Source organism: Ursus americanus, chromosome 5 (genome assembly GCF_024610735.1).
Source record: "Ursus americanus isolate L20-20 chromosome 5, mUrsAme1.1.p, whole genome shotgun sequence".
NCBI lineage: Eukaryota > Metazoa > Chordata > Mammalia > Carnivora > Ursidae > Ursus > Ursus americanus.
This window is the reverse complement of record NC_142131.1, coordinates 68456081-68471211: the sequence shown is the minus strand read 5'-3', so window position 1 is coordinate 68471211 and position 15131 is coordinate 68456081. Positions and strand designations below refer to the sequence as shown.

The 15131-nt window shown below is 36.5% G+C and overlaps 1 protein-coding gene across 3 annotated transcripts in view; it reads left to right on the top strand.

Moving 5' to 3' along the window:
• The window catches only part of SRFBP1 (serum response factor binding protein 1), a 97718-nt gene that overhangs the window by 48751 nt on the left and 33836 nt on the right, over positions 1 to 15131 (top strand). For all 3 annotated transcript variants that reach the window (XM_045794860.2, XM_045794858.2, XM_087862359.1), the window contains 4 exons: positions 6278 to 6359; positions 7137 to 7845; positions 9069 to 9106; positions 12902 to 14374. In XM_045794860.2, coding sequence (XP_045650816.2) covers positions 6278 to 6359; positions 7137 to 7845; positions 9069 to 9106; positions 12902 to 13086 — 1014 coding nt within the window. In that variant the 3' untranslated portion in view covers positions 13087 to 14374. The remainder of the gene's footprint in view (positions 1 to 6277; positions 6360 to 7136; positions 7846 to 9068; positions 9107 to 12901; positions 14375 to 15131) is intronic.

The following is a 15131-nucleotide window of genomic DNA, read 5'->3' as shown; positions in this document are numbered from 1 at the left end:
ATGTAAGATACGAGTCTAGTTTCATTCTTTGGCATAGGAATATCCAGTTTTTCCAATACCATTTATTGAAAAGACTGTCTTTCCTCCTGTCAAGTATTCTTGGCTCTCTTGTCAAATAGCAGTTTAGTGTATATGCATTTGTTTATTTCTAGCTCTTAGTCCTATTCCATTGCTGTCTGTTTTAATGTCAGTACCATACTGTTTTTATTACTATAGCTTTGTACTGTAGTTTGAAATTAGGAAGTGTAATGTTTCCAGCTTTGTTCTTTCTCAAGATTGCTGTGGTTATTCGGGGTCTTTTGTGGTTCCCTACAAATTTTAGGAATTTTTTTTTTCTGTGAAAAATGCCGTTGGAATTTTGATGGGGATTATAGTGAATTTATAGATAATTTTGGGTACTATGGATATTTTAACAATATCACTTTTTTCCAATCCTTAATCATGAGGTAGCTTTCCAATTTTTTGTGTCCTCTTCAATTTCTGTCATTAAAGTCTTACAGTTTTCAGTGCACAGATCTCTCACTTCCTTTGTTGTATTTATTCCTAAGTATTTTATCATTTTTGATGGTAGTGCTTCTCCCTCTCCCTCTCCCTCTCCCCCCCCACTCATGTTCTTGCTCACTCTGCTGTCTCTCAAATAAATAAATAATCTTAAAAATATATAAAAGAACCTTTGGGGAAAAAAGTAATTACTTTTATCAACAAAACACTTCGAACAGAATAATATAATTTTTATTTACTGCTGACGTTTACTGTTGTTTTATTAAACACAAATTGCATGTAATTACAGAAGTAAAGCTGTGGTATATGTAATTCTTCCTATTCTTCCTATTAAATTCTTCCTATTAAATTATTAAGTAATCATACCTGATTACTTATCATACCATAACTACTTAATCATACCATAACTACTTAATTATGTATACTTGTATACCTTGTAGACTCAAGTCTTTCATGTTTATTGAACTCAATGCTTTATATATGGATGCATAAGCTCTATACTGCACACTCCCATTGTAATGGCCCCCCTGGTATTATGCAATGCAATGACCTTTTTAAAAATCAATCTTAAGTAAGTCCTCCACCTAGGTTGCGATACAAAGCACAGTTATAAGGGAAGACATATATAAGAATAATAACGTCTTCATTTATTAGAGTAATACATTATTTTAGAATTATAAATCCTGTTCTAGGGCCTTTTTCTGAAAAATAGAATTTACTAAAGTCAGATTACTGAGTCAGTTACTCTGGGATACCTTCCAGGGCATTGCTGAATAAACTCGATGATAAAAGGAGTGTTAACAAAATAGGTTTTAGTTAGCACTAAACATGCAAGTATTATCATTCTAAACCTTGTTATAACTAAGATGGTGGTATGTAATTAGCTCTGGAAAAAAAGAATACGCAGTTCGTCAGAGCTTTTAGCAAGTTGTCAAAGCAGGGGTTTGGAACAATAGTGGGTATGTTTTTGAACAATTTTGTAGGAACACATTTAGTCAAAATTTATTTAGGATCTCCATAACTTCTTACCTAAAACATGTGAAATTAACTCATGTGATTAGAACAGTTATTTTTTAATTTATCTGTCTTACAAATACAGATGTTCATATATTGGGGATTATCTCTGAAGTGAATTATTAGTAGCTACAAAATGGAAATACAATGCTTAAAGAAACAGTTACAGAGTAACAGCTGCTGCTGGAGGGTCTTCTTTTCCCTTGTAAGGTAGAGGGAGGGCAGGCTCTTGGGGTGTTTCTCAGAACTAATTGGTTTTGTTTTTATTGTTTTTACATATAAATGTACTGAGATAAGTAAGTCCCGGCAATTAAAACGTACTGCTTTTTCACTGAATACCAAATTTTCTGTACTAAGCCAGAATCTCAAATTATGTCACCATCCGGGACAAACAGTTACTGCATTTAAGGCTATAACTTGTTGCTTTGGTTTGGCAACACAGGTCTGTCGTGTTTTTTTATTTTTATTTTTTTAAAGATTTTATTTAGAGAGAGAGGGCGTGTGAGGAAGAGTAGTAGGGGCAGAGGGAGATGGAGAAAGAATCTCAAGCAGACCCCACATGAAGCACAGAGCCTGACACAGGGCTCGATCTCAGGACCCCAACATCATAACGTTAGCCAAAAACAAGAGTCAGACGCTCAACCAACTGAGCCACCCAGGTGCCTCTGTTTTTGTTTTAAATTGAACTTTAGAACGTCATGAACCTGCTAAAAATTTATTTTTATTTCTTCCTAATTTTTTCATTTACCTCCACCAAGGATTCTACTTGCTTATTATTAGAGCAGGTGTCACACTTTTTCTGTAAAATAATTCCAAATATAATAAATATTTTAGGCTTTGCAGGGCATACATTCTCTGTCACAACTACTCAACTCTGCCGTGTAATATAGGAGAGCTATAGATAGTATGTAAATGAATGAATTTCTCTGTGTTTCTTTGTTTCCAGCAGGTGAGAATTGGCTCATGAGCCAGTTTGCCAACCACCAGTTTTGAGAATCAAGTACTTCTACAAGACTTGTTTGTGAAAATGACAGTTCTCCGTTAGTCCTTCCCGACTTTCAACTTAAGCTGGTTTTCAGGGGATTTACCCCACATATCAATGTCAGCATTAGTATATTTTAAGTATTAGCTATTGACTTCCTATGGTGGTTTATAAGAATTTAGATCTCTTTCCTCTTCCAGCCTGTCATATGTGTATCTTCCTTATCCCTTCCATCCTTCTAAAGCACTTGGGCCGGATTTAGATTAGATGAACATTTAGTGATTGTTATTTTGACTGTGCATCATGCAGTGAGTGATTTATTTTTCCTTTTCTGCACAATATTTCTATTTCCTATAGTTTATTTTTCCTTGTTAGTTTCCTTTCTTTTCTCTAGTGTAATACCAAACTGTTCCTCAGTTACTGAAATCTCCTCTCAAGAAGATTAATACACCAGGGATGCATGGGTGGCTCAGTTGGTTGAGCGTTTGACTTCAGCTCAGGTCATGATCTCCGGGTCCTGGAATCAAGCCCCACATCGGGCTCCATGCTCACAGAGGAGCATGCTTCTCCCTCTCCCTTTGCTCCTCCCTCCACTCATGCATGCATGCGCTCTCGCTTGCTCTCTCTCAAATAAATGAAATCTAAAAAAAAAAAAAAAGATATTTAGTACATCAGGTATTCTAAATTTCGCCATCCTGAGAATCACCTTATCACCATCCTGAGAATACCTTCTGCCTGCATCTTCTGTTTCTTATATCCCATACATTCCTCATTCTTTGTATCCTTCTTCATTTTAGTGGAGCTAGTACCTTCTAAGGAGAAAGGTTTAAGAGATGTAAGCTTTTAAACCTTGCATGTTGGGGAGTATTTTTATTCTTACCTAATTTAGAAATCATTTTCCTATAAAATTTTTATTCAATTGTCTTTGACCTCCAATTTTGATTCCTGATTTTTTTTTTTTTTTGGTAAATGTTTTTTCTCTCTCTGGAAGCTTGTAGACTCTAGTATTCTGATGTGACTCTCAATTTTCATATATCATGTTGGCCTTTTCAGTATGAAAAATGCCCCTCATCAGCTGGTTCTGTTACAGCTTTTAATATACACCCTATAAAAGTAAATCAGATATATTTGACCTATATGTTCAGCAGCGCATCTTGTCACTGAGTGACTCAGTATACCAGCAATAGGTTTTCTTTCCAGATTCTCTCATATATATTGAAGGCAGATAAAATGAGTAAGAAGTCCTGTATTGGACTTCAGGAAACCCAGCAAGGTGTTGAGAAGAAAGGATTATCTTAACACTGTACTTAATGAACAGTCTCCAAATGTACTATGCTTCTTGGACAAGGTTGAACAGAGGCAGGACGCCTGGGTGGCTCAGTCGTTAAGCGTCTGCCTTCGGCTCAGGGTGTGATCCCAGCATTCTGGGATCGAGCCCCACATCGGGCTCCTCCGCTGGGAGCCTGCTTCTTCTTCTCCCACTCCCCCTGCTTGTGTTCCCTCTCTCGCTGGCTGTCTCTATCTCTGTCAAATAAATAAATAAAATCTTAAAAAAAAAAAAAAAGTTGAACAGAAGCAATATCTAAGACTCTAAGAGAAACAGTTTATATTTTACCCTGAGGCTACTTTAGCAAAGTACCACAAACTAGGTGCTTTAAAACAACAAAAATTCATTCTGTCATGTTTCAGGAGGCTAGAAATCTGAAATCAAGGTGACCGTAGGGCTAAGATCCTCAGAAGTTTCTAAGGAAGAACCCTTCCTTGCTTCTTTCAACTAGTGGTGAACCAAGGCCTGTGGCAAGATAACTGCAATCTCTGCCTCCGCCTTCTTCTCTCTCTCTCTCTGCCTCTATCCAAATGTCCCCCTTGCCAGGATATCGGTCATATTAGATTGAGGGCCACCCTAATCCAGCGTACTCACCTTTTAATTGTATCTGCAACGACTCTGTTTCCAAATAAGGTCACATTCTAAGTTTGTAGTTGGACCTGAATTTTAGGAGGATATTCTTCAACCCAGTACACAAGGCAGTTAGACCACAGATGTAATTTAAAGAAGTTCTACTCTCAGTAACATTACCTAGATAAGTCCTCCAAACACAATGGACTTCCGACAGCCATCATCTTGCATTTACTAATGTACTCATATGTTTGTATTACTAGGAGGGAAAAAGCTTTATAGTGAGCTATTAACAGTGAAGAGAAAATTTAAAATAAAGACGTTTGAAGCTGACAGCTCCACTTTGACACACAATGAAATGTATTCATTTGCCTTATGGGTTATTTATTGAATGCAAGCACTAGGTCTACAGCAATGAGGAAAACAGAGCCCCTGCCTCACAGATGGGAAAATATCTACGCTGGCATGCAGTATTAAGTGATGCGAAGTAAATAAAGAGTTCTGGGAAGTGTGGTTCAGATAACGTTTGAGCAGATATGTGAATAGTAAGAGATGATCAGTCATCTATATATTTGGGAATACCGTATTCCAGGAAAAGAAGAGCGTGCAGTGGAATAGCCTAAGCATCAGAAGACAGTAAAGCTTCAAGAAGAACAGATAGGGTCATATCGTGATATGGCTACCATTTTAAAAACTCACTTTGGTGCTCTGTGAAAAATCAGGGGTAGGGGAGCAAGTGACCAGGTTTGAGCGTATTACGTTGGTGCTGCAGGTGAGAGGTGTTGGTGAAATGGTCAAAAGTACTAAGAGTAGAAATGGTGAGCAGTGATTGGTCCTGAATATATTTTGCATTTAGAGCCCCAAGATTTGCTAGAGGACTAACTGTGGGCTGTGACGGAAGGAGAAATGTGATAGAAGAATTCTTAAAGTTTTAGTCCTGAGCAACCAACAAAAGTGAAATTACATATAGTAAGATAAGAAAGACTGAAGAAGTAAGTTTGTGAAGGACATCAAGAATTCTCAGGGCGCCTGATGGGTGGCTTAGTAGGTTAAGCATCCAACTCTTGATCTCAGCTCAGGTCTCATGTGGGTCATGAGTTCAAGCCCTGTGTTGGGTTCCACACTGGGCTTGGAGCCTACTTAAAAAAAAAGAAAAAAAGAATTCTCCTTTAATACGTCAAGTAGGAGGGTCATATATGAGTCTTGAGCTCAAGTTAGAGTAGCAGTTAGAAATTTGGAAGTTGTCAGCCCATAGAAGATATTTAAGGAAATTATCCCAAATCATGAATTTTCTAAATTCATAAATATATTAAATATATAATCAGTTCCAATTCAGTCATCATCAAATATTTATGAAGTGTTGGCTCTTAGCCAAGCAGTGGTAGAAGGTTCTGAAAACACAGTAGAGATACTACACTTTCAAAATACGAATATTTGGCATCAGATAATTTTTACATCTCTATTAACTGGAATTTCAAACATTACAATAGTTATAAATTGTATCACCCAGCTTAGCACTAATGTTATTTGATTCATATTAGTTTAGTTTTTTTAACTAGATCTTTTAACCTTTTTGAAAGCAGGAGCTATATTGCATTTTTTTAATATCACACAGGATGCGTACCAGAGTTCTGAAAAGATACTAAGTCCCCAAAGAATATTTATTAGTTGATGACATGATAATTTTGTTTTGGGGGCGGTTGTATTTGTCATCCTGAGTTTTATTTTTCTTTATTATAGATAATACAAGTGACCTATCTAATGAATTTACTAACAAATTCCAGTTTCCTAGCTCTCATGTTTAAAAGTATGATACATTTTCTTTTATTCACTTAATAGTACTGTATTGTTTTTATTCCCATGTTTGTTGTTTCCATTTGCAGCCTGATTCTACTGCAACCGAAAGAGCAGTTGCCAGACTAGCGATGCATCCTCTTCTGAAGAAAAAAATAGATGTGCTAAAAGGTATGTATTACATGACTGTTAATATGTACTTAAATGAATTTATGTATATGATTTTGAATAAATGGCTATTCATTTATTTCTTTGGGGGTTTTTTTGTTTGGTTTGAGGACCTTTTACAAATATCTTCAAATATTTTTTAAATGTGGAAGGATGCCTGAAAGTATGGAAGTTATCTGATGTCTAATTAAATCTGTATTTTTTCCTAAGTTCTAATATATGAATACATTTATATTTATATATAACATTCATGATAATATTGAATACCATTGATTTGCTAAATTTTGATGTAATTCATGGTATTACTTTTGATGTTGCCAGTTAGTCACATAATTTTCATTTATGTGTGTATTATAAACTGTGTTGAAAGAAATGTTACTGTCACAGATAGAATATATTTATTTTTATGTCTGAAAACACAGTTTATAATAGTACCACAATCATATCAATACATTATTGCTAAAGAAAGTAGAGTTGCTATTTTATTTTATTTATTGGTATTTAGTGAAGTTTTTACTATTTTCAATAGCTACAAGGCCTGAAAGGATGGTTAATTTTAAGAGTTTTAAATTGAATACCTCTAACCATTTCTTGCAAGTTTGGTTTTTAAAGTCAGTAAAATTCTTTTGTGAGTTCAGACCGGTGATATATATAGTTGAAATAATTGCATTTGTCCTCTTAAGTGTTTCCAAATTATTTAAGAAATACTGTACTGAAGTGGTGATGTTTTATATTACTTGTTTTAGTGATGAAACGAATCATGTGCTATTTCTGTTGTAGCTGCTGTCAAAGCCTTTAAAGATGCAAGACAGAATGTTGTTGAAGTTAAATCATCAGAGAATGCTTCAGAAGAAAATCATTCCAAGGACACTTTGTGTTCAAATGATGATGCCAGTAAGTTACAGCATGAAGGAACTATTATCAGTGAACAAAAAGAGAAAGAAGCCAAAATATTGGCAAAGAAACCAATAAATTCAAAAGAAAAAAGAACCAAGATGGAACATGGACCCAGTGCTGTAGAAGTTCCAAATTCTCCATCAAAGCCTTCTGAAAGGGCTGGTGTAGTTTCTTCTGAGCCCCAGAAGACACCTCCTGACCCAAAAATGAAAACCTTAAGTAAAACTAAAAAAGGGAAAGAGTCTAGTAGCTCCCTTGATGGTAACAGTGATGGAGAAGAATTACAAGAAGAAGAAAAGGAGTATTTCGATGATAGCACGGAAGAAAGGTTTTACAAACAGTCCTCCATGTCTGAGGATAGTGACAGTGGTGATGACTTCTTCATTGGGAAAGTCAGACGGACACGAAAGAAGGAAAGTAGTTGCCATTCTTCAGTTAAGGAACAAAAGCCCCCCCACAAAGTGTTACTTGAGGAAGATACACTTGAAACCCATCAGAGTATAAGAAATGACATAAACAAGCCAAATACAGAATCAAGGAAGTTTGAGTCAGTGTTTTTCCATTCTTTATCTGGATCTAAAAGCTCTAGAAGGTAAGAGTATTTTTTCTGTCCTGGATTAATAGTTCTTAATGTTTTTGAAGATATGAAATATCTGCACATGCTAGCAATGACAGAAGAGAATCGCTCCCATACGTACATGTAGTTTATACAGCACATCCTGCGTTTAGACTTGGCCTTTTCGAACTTTATACTCAGATAATACATGCAAATACACATACAGCAGTGCCACATCGATCCCTACGCCAAATAATTTGTCTAGCTAATTTCAGGTTATTCTTCGATTGTCAAGGTTTTCACACTTTGAGTTAGCTTTTGGTGAAAACCTTTTGAAAATGTCTCGTATCTTACTCTTTAAGCAGAACTTTCTGAAAAGAATGGTGGTTGTTTTTTTTCTTTTCTTGATAACCCAGGGCCATTATTGTAAACATCGGTCATTTTCTTGCGCATCGCTATGTCAGTGTATACAGCTGTTTGCTCTAACCCTGAGTTTCTCCAGACTGCTTTACATCTGGTAGTGTTGCTGCGTCTGTCCCTGCTGTTAAACACCACCTTTCACAGCTCTTCTGTTATAAATCAATCCGTTTCATTTCATTTGTAATTCTAATCTGGGAGGGAATATCTTCACATTTTAGGATAAATATCATGGTTAGCTGATTTCTTCAGTAATAGCTACCTTCTCCAGAAAACTTTTTCTATTTATGTATAAGTCAGGGATAATTTTTAATAGAATAGAAACACATGATGTAAACATTTTCTAAAGAAGTAAGAGTATGGAAAAGACACCATATTTGAAACCTTGAAATTAATTAAAATATTTTTTATATCTCCCAAACCTGCCTCAGAAGGCTCCATTTTTTTTCCTTGCTTGAGAATAACACGCCATTATGCTTTCCATCTCCCAAAAAATGAATTTGTGTAATATGTGACTCATTCCCCTTTTAACAAGACTTTCGAAATTCTTTATCTGGATAGTCCTCAAGAGGAGGAGACACAGGTAACCAAGATAGGATATTTTATGACCAGAAGTCCCTGTAAGGGGGGTGAGAGGGAAACTCCCATGTTTCTGCAGTATCATTGGGTTCTCATAAACTTTGATATAGCTAAAACGTGGGGTTTTATCATTTTTTTATTGATTGCTGATGGGATGAGGAGTACCATAGTCCTTTGAGTGAGTTTTATCCCTAGTTTTTTTTACATTATTTTCTTAAGGTCAGTTATCTTTTTAAATCCTAATGGTGTTTTTCTTCTTTTAGAAATTACAGAGAACAGGCTCCAAAAAGCAAAACCCCAGGTATGTATTAATGGCTCCCTGACCTTGATATGAAATTGACTAATGCTTTGCCAGAGTAGAAGGATGAAAAGTTCTGGTTGCTTAATAGCCTGAATGAAATATTTACCCACAGGAAGGAGGACAACAAGGTCTTTCAATTATCAGTATAATTTTTTAAATTTTAATTGTTTATTGGTTTGTTTTTACCTATGTGCTACCAGTATGAAAGATAGAAGCAAAACTTACCAGGAAGTATTGGGTCTATTTGGTTTATCTTGAACTAAATAATTTAAATTTTAAGTATAACTTTAAATTATATCTTGGCATCATGCTGTTAAACATTCAGTAACAAGGATGTCACTTTCTAGGTTCAGAATAAAATCAAAATATTTTCACATTAATTCATAACAAATCAGGTTACATATATTTGGGTAGGCTGACTTCTGTACATAATTCCAAACTCTCACTGGCTTAAAATAATAAAAATATATTTTTCATGCACATCACAGTCCACTGTGAACTGGCAGAGGGGCTGTGTTTCATATAGTAATTCGGCAGTCAGGCTCCTTTCCTTTTTTAGCTCCTTCCTCCTGCAGTTTCCAGATACTCCTCCAGAAGGGAAGAGTACATGGACAGTTTTGCAGGAGGTTTTTATGTGCCAGGTCTGAAAGTGGCAGGAATCAGTTCTGCTCACATTTCATTAGCCAGAATTCAATTATATGATACCATCTAGCCACAAGGGAGCTAAGAAATGCAATCTAACTGTGTGGTTAGGAGGAAAAAGGAAGTAGAATTTCTTAAACACATAACTATCTGCCAGTGACTATCCTTTCTCTCACCAAGTGCTCATTTCACTGTCCCTCCCCCACACATAGCACACTTTATCTCCTTCGCAAGGAAGCCAGCTCAGAGTCCCAGCCAGTCCCTGCATCCAAGCTCCAAGCCCAGCATCATCCACCAGTCAGGCAGTACTTTCTTTCCATCTGGTCTCATGGATTTGACTGATCAAAATTTGATGGCCTGGTCACTAAAAGACAGACTGCCTGTCCCCAGCTCATACCAAATATTCAGTGGCAGACCAGGGACTACGTAACCACAATACAAACTCCCAGTCAGTTAAGGGAAAATTGGGAGGCACATAGCACGTTTACTACCTGAACAAAAATTGTGAACTATCTGGAGGAACTTCCTTATCTGTTGTTCTTCGTGGTTTCTGACTGTGTTCTGGAGAGGTCTGTGTTCCATGCCCACATCTCAAGTGGACATTTAGTATAATTTCCTTGGGAGTTGGCCCAAGTAACTGGTAAAAATACCTGGTCCTGAAGACAGTTCAAAGTCTTTAACAATCAAAAGAGAGTTTTTCAGCCCAGATATAGGATTCTTTTCACAACACATGTCCCTCAGAAACATAGTAGATTTCTGACTTCCTGGTTTCCAGTTAGTCCATCCATGAGCGAATCACCACACCAACAATTTTCTAGTTCTCAAACTTGCCTTATTTATGTTTAGGGGTATTTTTTCCCACACCCACCATTATTAATTGTCTGCCGTATTGAGACTCTCAGGGTTGGTTGAGAAGGCCATACGTGACTCTTACCTCTGCTCCAGGGCTGAATCTCCATAGACCTTTCCTGCTTAAAATCTTTCTCAGTCTTATATCTTACCATTTGAAGTTCCGAGTCTTTTCTAAACCTTAGTTCCCAAATATCTGGACACTCTGTTCCCTTTTGTTTCTGCCTGTGAGCTGGCCAGTTCTTTCCCTCTTGTGTAGTCCATTGCCAAACAGCCATCACTACACTAATTTTTTTTTTCTTTCCACTCATAAACTCTGGTGCTGCAAACTCCATAGGCCTATAGCCTGCTTTCCAGGTTCTCACTGGCCTCAGTTTTACCCACTTCATTAGCATAGGAAGAATGGGCACTTTGCAACCTCCCGTGTCCATTTCCTTATCACCTCCCACTGAGCCGCAAAGCCAGTGTGAAATTTGTATGCCATTTTAAAGGCTGTAACATCCTTCCGAGCACTGCTTTGGTACTCTTCGTAGTAGACTGCCTGCTGTAACCATGATATGGTGATTTATTTCTCATTCATCACCGACTGCACTGCTTGCAGTCTTCTTCCTTCTTGTGCCTCCAGGAATTCTCTATGCTCCCTGCGGGCAGAGAGAGAGAATAAAAGGATCAAATGTGAGGTGTTCACGGTCAGACCTTTTGTTCATATGCCTTTGGCTGTAACTCAGTTGCATGGCCTCATCTAACTGTATAGTCAGGATGGGGAATGCATCCAGCCTGTGCACCTAGTAGGAAAAGAAAACTAGGTCATGGCAATTTGCCTCACTGACCTTATATTCATAAGCAGGAGAACTGTAAACTTCAGGCACTCCCACGTTTTCCCTGTGAGGAGACCCAAGTGAGAGAATTTTTGTTTTTTGCTTAGCTTATATATTTATAGTATTTAGTTTATCAGTTTGTTTTCACGTATCAATTTACTTTCCATAATTATATAAAATATATATTAGTTTAGAATACTGCCTTATTTAAATCTCATTTTTTGTGTAACAGTTTCATTTAACTATTAAATTCTTGGTTCTTCATTACTAGAGCCATTCTGAGTATTGTATCAGGTTTTTAGACCACCTGTGATTTGTACAAGATTCAGGACATTTTGAATTCTTTGTACGATAATATTTTGGAAATGTTATCCCAAACTGTTTGCATTTGTTTGTGTAACATTATGACACTGGCTTTTTAAGAAGATCTTGAAAAGGCTTTTTTTTTTTTCAAGATTTTATTTATTTATTTGACAGAGACAGCCAGCGAGAGAGGGAACACAAGCAGGGGGAGTGGGAGAGGAAGAGGCAGGCTCATAGCGGAGGAGCCTGATGTGGGGCTCGATCCCATAACGCCGAGATCACGCCCTGAGCCGAAGGCAGACGCTTAACCGCCGTGCCACCCAGGCGCCCCTTGAAAAGGCTTTTGACAATGAATGATGTCTAACTCATAGTGGAGAAAGTATGCATCCCTAGGACTACTTTAAAAAATCTATATTTTTGTCTCCTTTTTTTTATTCCCCTGATTCTGTAAACATGCATTGATTTATGTGTTTTCTGGCTGGTGTGTCTCTCCCAAATACTACTTTATTGTTCAAAATAACGTAGTTTAAGTATCTTATAAGAGGCTGTAAGGTCTAGAAACAATTTGCCACCCTCTTATCTGGTGGATAATTTTATGATTGGAAAAGAATCTTATCTTATATTTGAGTAAATTCAGCAATTTATTTTATAATAATTTTATGTTCAGTAATAGAAGGGAGTGGAGTCAATTAGTAGTCCTTTAAAAATACATATCTCCCATCAACATTGTCAAATCCAATATCTTATTTAAATACATGTGAATTTTCTGGCTACATCTGCTCCATATACAGTTATCTTAAACTAATGATATTCCTTTGAAAATGTAAGATGCTCTTTTGGGGTTTTCTTGGCCTTCCATGTTGTCTGCATTCTTTCCTTTCTTACTGCCAATGTAAGTAAGACAGCACAACATACATTAGGAGACAAACAACAAACATCTGTGTAAAAGATTAGAAAAAAAAAAATAAAAGATTAGAAAGCATGTGTCCCAGAATTGCCTGATCATATGTATATTTCAATCTCACACTGTTCCCTGTTGGACTTAGATTTTAAACTGTGATGTATTCCGTTTAAGTAAAACTAAATTCCTTCCTTAAATACCAATGTGAGAAAATGAAATCTTTCTCTTGCATGCTATTTAGATATATAGTTATTTCTCACTATCTTTGCTTTCTCCTCCCAGGTTTTCAGCAAAATGAACCTCAGCTCAAGAATCTGTTTAATAAGAGTGCACAAAGAGGACTTGAAAGTACAAAACAGCAGTCACAGCTGCCTCTTCATCCTTCGTGGGAAGCAAGCAGGAGGCGAAAAGAACAGCAATCTAAAATTGCTGTGTTTCAGGGGAAAAAAATTACATTTGATGATTAATTAGTACCTCTTTTTGTGAACCAGCCCATTATTAAAGTTATGTTTACATAAGCCTACCACAAATCAAGTACATACTTAAATTGATTTTTAATAATATACCCACACTGTTCCGTCTGTGAAAGAATTTTGAGATTATAGCGATCTCAGACTTCCTCATTTGTGCTTTTCATGAAGGGTGTTTTACAGGTTTAGCTCTGTGTCTTGCCTTGAAAATAAATTTTGAGAAGATATATTAAAATAATAATGGAAAATATGAGGAAATTGTAGTTATTTAAAAGAGATCACCTTTGCTAAAAGTTATTCTTAGCAAAACTAAGTAACTTTTACTATGGTCTAAAGATAATAAATTAACAAATAAATATTAATTTTTATTATATTTGTAATTATTTGTGATCTCCTTTTTGTCTGTCTTAAAATAGATTCCAGGGCAGTTTTTGATTTCTGAATTGTATCTCAATTTTTTAGGCAACACACATGTTTAAATGTAGCAACACAATCAAAACTTTGTTATATATCTCACTGCATAGAAATATTTGTTTAAAGCAAGAATGTATAACATGTAGATACTTGACCATACACTTTTATAGAAACATTTTTTGTGGAACCATGGATTAGAATTCATAAGGATAAACTCTGAAGGAAATGTGATTGAAGAAACATTTCCAGATAACTGAGTGCAGTGATGAGATGACTCACTGAGGAAGGAACTACTCTCTATGGAGTACTGTTATTTCAAAAGAAAACGGGATTTTAAAAATCCTTTCAAACGTTTGGCTTTTGCTTCTCTGGAAGAAATTAAAGGTTCTTGGTTAACTAAGTAAAGATAACTAAATTCCATGTTCCTGTTAATGGCAGGGAAAGCCCCTGGTTTGCAGGAATTTATAAGCTCTGGAGAGTCATTTCTATCATTTTCAAGAGCTTAAGAATTTAGATAACTATAGCAATGGAATTCAAGAGATTATACAGAAAAAGTTATTTTTGCTGTGTTGAAAGCAAAATTTGTTTTTTCTACGTTTCTTTTAAATTTTTATTTTGACACGTCAATTATGCAAAATTAAAATTAATTTCAATGAAATTTTAATTATGAATAATTATTACAGGCAAAGTGAAAGAAAAACGTCTCCATTGGCTACCCAGATTTAGCCAAACTGCGAGGTTGAGAGCAGTGTCCTCCAGACCACCAAGTCTGGCCAAGACTTCTTATCCTACCGCAAGGAGTTAGGGTCCAGCTACAGAATTAGAGGAAGAGCCCCCACAAGACCACTATCACTTCTGACACCAGCTGCAGGTTCGGAGACGGAGTTGGTTGGGGTGGGTTCTCCAAACACCCTCAGGTTCAAAAATTTGCTAGAAAAACTCCCAGAACTTAACTGAAACCTATTTATTTGCACACACTGAAACCTACTGAAAGTTCTTGTTTATTACAGGGAAAGGGTACAAATTAAAACCTGTCAAAGGAAGAGATGCATAGGACCATGTCTGTGAGGGTTCTAACACAAAGCTTCTGTTGTCCTCAGGACGCATTACCATCCTGACATCAATGTGCATAGAATATTGCCAGTCTCAGAAGCTCACTAAGCTTTGGTGTGCAGATTTTTTGTTGTGGCTGCAATATGTAAGCATCAGCAGTTGATTGCCCAGATGATTGTTCCAGATGACTGATACCACATGACCCCAAATCCCCCATCCTGAGTTACAGGTTTTGTCTTTTTTAGTGTAGCTAGCTGCTGCCCTAAACAAGCGTACTTCTATCAGGTATCACATAGGTTGCCTCCCAAGAAGCCAAAAGCAAAGGCAGTTCCTCCTTGGGCAAAGCCAAGTTCTTTACCACACAACATCCTTCACCCAGGTTCTTCAGTCGATAACATTTTACCGCATTTGCTTTATCCTCGGCTCTCGTCTGCCTACCCCTCCTCTTCTCCTCATTTCCTCTTCCTCTTCTCTTTCTTCCCCTCTCTCTTTGCTATTGTTTTTGTTGTATTATTACATATGTCTTCTTATCACGTATAAGTTTTTCTGTACTTCCTTGAACATATGGAATATTA